Source organism: Bombina bombina, chromosome 7, assembly GCF_027579735.1.
Source record: "Bombina bombina isolate aBomBom1 chromosome 7, aBomBom1.pri, whole genome shotgun sequence".
Taxonomy (NCBI): Eukaryota; Metazoa; Chordata; class Amphibia; order Anura; family Bombinatoridae; genus Bombina; species Bombina bombina.
Window position 1 is genome coordinate 484,484,530 of NC_069505.1, and position 6,018 is coordinate 484,490,547.

Genomic DNA, 6,018 nt, shown 5'->3' on the forward strand with positions numbered 1-6,018 from the left:
GCTAATCAATCATCTTGTAAGGTTTCTTTTTTTTCCTGAGGGATACCAACATCTCAAGTCATTATTTAGAGTTCCCTCAACTTATGTATAGCCACAGCATCCTCTACCTATGCCAAGTCCCCTGGACTTCTATTGACTACCCAGGTTAAGAAGATGGAAAGTATATCAAACCCCTCATGTGTTATCATCAAGAAAAAATACAGTTGTGGACTCTAGCCAGTAATGTGGTTAATTATAATTTGGTTTTATTTGTGTTATACAAGTGTGTCATTTTTATTTATTTTTTACAAAATAGACATGAGAAAGTGGGGATTACAATTAAGTTAATCAATGGGACTACAATTATCCGTCACATAATCACCGAGTCTGTCAGTTGCCTCCTGTACCAGCCATTGCACCATGCCCTCTACTTCCACCTTAAATGGCACCCACCCTGGAGTCTTATGTTCCCATACAACCTCCTCCATATCAGTCCATTGGTGAAAATCAGGGCAGCTGTCCTCATCTGTACCCATGCTGGGGATCAAATTGCCATCATCATACCTCTTATCTTCCTTTTGCCCTTCATCCTGGGAGTTATCAAACATCCCGAGGAGGCCAGCGACTGAGGAATCATCAGCTCTCTTTTTGCCAAGCAATACCTGCTCCTCCTCATTCTCTCTTGATATTTGAACCAGAATACCTGTGTCCAGCTCATTCCAAATTCCTGTGGACATTACTTGCTCCATATAGTTATCTGCAATGGTGTTATCATCTCTAAACTGGTGTCCCTCTCTATTTGCCTCTGATTTGCTTTCTTTGTCCATCACTGTTTCCTGAGCTTTGTATAAGCTTGTATGGTGTCCATCATATTTAATGTTGAATATCTGTAGATCCTTAAACTCTCTCTCTGTTAAACAGGTCCTTTCTTCTAGATTGTCCCTCAGGCTGTCTTTCTCATCTGCATTCTCCATCATCTCTCCATTAAAAAGCCCATCACTTCCAATGACTTTTAGACTATCCAAATTTTCCACAGACTCTTGTTCCTTTTCCGTAGCCTCTTTTGTCTCATTTGACTTGTGTTTGTCCCCTAGTACACAGTTACCTATTAATGTCACTTTGTCATCTTCTTGATTTCTCCCTTTCACAGTGTATCCCTCTTCAAATGGATCTTGTTTCTCTCGTGTGGCATTTACAAAATTCTTATTCTCAGATGATCCATCTTTATGTGTTTTCTGGATTCTTTCAACACATGCAACCAATGGACAGTCTCTTACCATCTCTCCCTTACAGTATCTTTTGTCCAATGTTTCTTGTACCTTCCTGTCTTTCCAATTCTTTTCATCATAGCCTCCCTCATGTGTCCTTTCTTGAACTAGACTGTCTCTGTTATCCTGCTGTCTCTTCCCCACATTATTTTTTAAGCAGGCTAATTTTTGTGTATAGCTGTCTGTCAACATCTCTCTAGTCTCACGAGTCTCTAGTTCCTGGCCATTTTCTACATGCTGTGACTCTCTATTCATATTGTCTCTTTTATTTTGCTCTTTTGGTTCCTGGCTGTCTCTCTTATTTAGTACCTGTAATTTCAGGCTGTCTGTCTTCTTTATTTCCGGTTCCTGGTCTCTCTTATCTATTACCATTAGTCCCTGGCTGTTCCACAACTTTGTTGTCTCTGATTCCTGTCTCTCTCTCCTATCTGATAATTCTAATTCCTGGCATTCACTCACATCCTTAGCTTGTTGTTCCTGACTGTATCTCTCATCTAGTACATCTAGTTCCTGGCAGTCCCTCTCATTTTTTGTCTCTATTTCTTGTCTGTCTTTCTTGTTTTGTACCTCTTGCTCTTGGCTGTCTCGCATATCTAGCACCTCTTGCTCTTGTCTGTCCTTCTTACCTAGCTCTTGGCTGTCTTTCTTATCTGATACCCCTTGCTCTTGGTTGTCTTTCTTATCTGATACCCCTTGCTCTTGGCTGTCTCTCTTATCTAGCACCTTTTGCTCTTGGCTATCTCGCTTATCTAGCACCTCTTGCTCTTGTCTGTCCTTCTTACCTAGCTCTTGGTTGTCTTTCTTATCTAATACCCCTTGCTCTTGGCTGTCTCTCTTATCTAGCACCTTTTGCTCTTGGCTGTCTCGTTTATCTAGCACCTCTTGCTCATGGCTGTCCATCTTACCTAGTTCCTCTCGCTCTTGGTTGTCTTTCTTATCTGATACCCCTTGCTCTTGGCTGTCTCGCTTATCTAGCACATCTTGCTTTTGGCTGTCTTTCTTACCTAGTTCCTCTTGATTGTCTTTCTTATCTAGCACCGCTTCCTCTTTGCTGTCTCTTGTATCTAGTACCTCATGCTCTTGTCTGTCTCTCGTATCTAGTACCTCATGCTCTTGTCTGTCTCTTGTATCTAGTTGCTCATGCTCTTGTCTGTCTCTTGTATCTAGTACCTCTTGCTTTTGGCTGTCTGTCTTATCTAGTACCTTTTGTTTTTGTCTCTCTCTCTTATCTTGCACCTCTTGCTCTTGGCTGTCTCTTTTATCTAGTTCTTCTCGCTCTTCATTGTCTTTCTTATCTAGCACCTCTTGATTTTGAGTGTCTGTCTTAGCTAGGACCACTTTATCTTGTTTGTATCTCATATCTAGTATCTTTTGCTCTTGGCTGTCTCTCTTGTCTATTACCTTTTGATCTTGGATGTCTCTTGCATCCTTTGTCTCTTGTTTCTGTCTGTCCCTCTTATTTTGAACCTCTAGTTCTTTGCTGTCGCTCTCATTTTTTGTGTCTTGTTCTTCTCTGTCTCTCTTATCTACTGTCTCTTGTTTGTGGTCATCCTTTTCAGCCGTTCTGATATCTTCCTGACCATGCTGCTTGTTATTTTCTAGTTTCCCTCCATTCTCTTTTGCCCTCAGTCTGTACCCCCTAATCTTACTCACTAGGGATACCTTTGAACATCTCCTAGCCTCCTCCTCCACCTCTCTCTGACTGTGACCACTCTCCTCCTTTGCTCCTATATTCTCCTTTAGACAAGCTCTCCTTTCATCCTCATCCCTGTTATCTTCCTCTCTGTCATCTGAGGTTCTGAGACAGTGCAGCTGTAAGAAGCCCCCTCCCCAGTCCTTGCTCTTTATTACCCCTTCTCTCTCTTCTTCACCCTTAGCTTGCCTTGGATTTTGGAGGCTCTTGGCAGCACATGGTGGACCTTCCTCTGTAAAGTTGTTCCTCTTTCTTGTCCTCTTCAGAAAGAGGCGCACAAAGCCCACACGGAGACAGCAAGGCTCAGATTCTTTGTCAGTCCTATTGCTGCCAGACATGGCATCAGTGGTCTCCTCTCCATTGGTTATGGCATTTCCAGGGGTCTGTGGCTCTGCATCCTCTGGTCCCCCCATATCAGTCCATCCCTTGAGCTGACATGTATTAATATAAAAGGTTTTTAAGGAGGCAGGTTTAGGGTTTCTTCTCTGGGTACTAAATAAATAAAATAAATAAATAAAGTGAAGCAGAAAAATAACCTGTGTATGAAAGAAATATTCTATCCTGTGTACCCTGATAACTTGGGAACCCAACACTATTGGAGACTTAATTATGCTGTGTATTGGCGAACCCTCCAGTGGTTTATATTGAGGTCCCTTATAGTGCTTTGTATTGGGAGACCCTACAGTGCACTGTATTGTGAATCATTTGTAGTGCTGTGTATTGGGATACCCTATAGTCCTCTGTATTTTGTTAGGCTATAGTGCTGTGTAATGGCAATCCTATGTACTGTGTATTGCAGAACCTTACAGTGCTATATATTGGCATTCCTTTTAGTACTATGTATTGAGGCTCTCTATAGTGTGCTATGAACTCAGATCCACCGTTGCTCAGTGTGCCTAGAGGGATATGGCTGCACCTCACTGACGAGGCCCACACTAGGCCGAAACTTATGTCTGAGGTCCAGAGAGGGATTGCCTGGTATTTCTGGGCTGGACTGTACTGTGAAGTCAGGATCAAACTGATATGCTTCAGGAAAGTTCTTCTCTGTGAAAGGCACATGTTGAGCAAAAGAGTCTGCTTCTTAGGAGGTAACCAGCCATAGAACAAGCTATTATGCTATTGTTTGTTCCCAGGTTGAGCACTTCTCTCTTTTTATTTATGCCACTGTAGTGGTGTCTATTGGGTTGCACTATAATATTTTATTTTGGGATCCTCTGTAGTGCCATGTATTAGGGTACACTCTATAGTACTGTATATTGGAGTTCCACATAGTGCTTTGTATTGGGGTTCCCTGTAGTGCTCTGTATTGTGGCAGACTCTAGTGCTGTGTTTGGGACCTTCCTGTTGTGCTATGTATTGGGGTAAACTCTAGTACTGTATTTTAGCATCACCTGTAGAGCTATGTATTGGGTTACACTTCAGGCTGTGTTTTGGGATTCACGCTAGTGCTGTGTATTGAGGTACACTTTAGTGCTGTGTTTTGGGATCCCCACAAGTGATATATATTGGGGTACACCATAGTGCTATGTTTTGGCATCCCCTGTAGTGCTATGTATTGGGGAGCAATCCAGTCCTGTGTTTTGGGATACCCGCTAGTTTTATGTTTTGGGGTACACTCCAGTGCTATGTATGGGGGTACACTTTAGTGCTGTGTTTTGGCATCCCCTGTAGTGCAATGTATTTTGGAACACTCTAGTGCTTGGTTTTGGGATCCCCACTAGTGCTATGTATTGGGGTACACTCTAGTGCTGTGTTTTGGGATCCGTGCTGGTGCTATGTATTGGGGTACACTCAAGTGCTGTGTTTTGGCATCCCCTGAAGTACTATATATTGGGTTACATTCTAGTGCTGTGTTAAGGGATCCCCACTACTGTGACATATTGGGGTACACTCCTTGCATAAAAGACTGTTCTAGTGCTGTGCTATTAGTGTCTTTCTAGTGCTTTGTGTTGGATTGTAATGGTATTGTGGTCTGTAGTGCTGTATTTTGAGGGATTTTTATAGTGCTGTGTATTTGAGTACCCTTTAGAGATGTGTATGCAATCAGGGCCCAATTACTGCTGTATATTTAAGTCCCCTATGGTGACATATATTAAGATCCCCTGTACTGTGGTGCATTGGGGTACCCAGTGCCTTGGGGTGTTATATGTTGCTCTGTATCTGTGCCTCATACCCTCTTCTCCCTCCTTACCCAGCTTTCTGGCGCGGATCCTCTGTGCTGCAAGATGCAGATTGTGTGTCTGTAAAAACAGAGCCCCTGCTTCCTGTGCGTTCGCACACACTCTCCTCCTGTCACCATAGCAACACATCTGCAGAACCTTTCAGCTTTATAAAGGAAATACACCGGGATACACACACATATATATTGTGACATACATTATATTTATCTATATATATAGCCATCTGTCTATAACAATATAAATATATATATAAATATATATATATATATATATATATATATATATACACACACACACATATATATATAGTGGATATAAAAAGTCTACACACCCCTGTTAAAATGTCAGGTTTCTGTGATGTAAAAAAATGAGACAAAGATAAATCATTTCAGAACTTTTTCCACCTTTAATGTGACCTATAAACTGTACAACTCAGTTGAAAAACAAACTGAAATCTTTTAGGTAAAGGGAAATAAAAATAAAAAACTAAAATAATATGGTTGCATAAGTGTGAACACCCTTTTATAACTGAGGATGTAGCTGTGTTCAGAATTACGAAAACACATTCAAAATCATGTTAAATAGGAGTCAGTACACACCTGTCATCATTTAAAGTGCCTCTGATTAACCCCAAATAAAGTTCAGCTATTCTAGTAGGTCTTTCCTGACATTTTGTTAGTCGCATCTTACAGCAAAAGCCATGGTCCGCAGAGAGCTTCTAAAGCATCAGAGGGATCTCATTGTTAAAAGGTATCAGTCAGGAGAAGGGTACAAAAGAATTTCCAAGGCTTTTAGATATACCATGGAACACAGTGAAGACAGTCATCAAGTGAAGAAAATATGGTGCAACAGTGACATTACCAAGAACTGGATGTCCCTCCAAAATTGATGAAAAGAT

The 6,018-nt window shown here is 41.4% G+C and overlaps 1 protein-coding gene across 1 annotated transcript; it reads right to left on the minus strand.

Annotated features, from left to right (window-relative positions):
* Positions 1–223: 223 nt before the first annotated feature.
* LOC128636016 (trichohyalin-like) lies at positions 224–5,172 on the minus strand. The gene is made up of 2 exons (XM_053689087.1): positions 5,132–5,172; positions 224–3,432 (listed from the first exon to the last, which is right to left on the minus strand). Exon 2 carries the CDS (start codon positions 3,351–3,353, stop codon positions 324–326), a length of 3,030 nt encoding a protein of 1,009 aa, XP_053545062.1. The 5' UTR covers positions 3,354–3,432; positions 5,132–5,172; the 3' UTR covers positions 224–323.
* Positions 5,173–6,018: the final 846 nt, after the last annotated feature.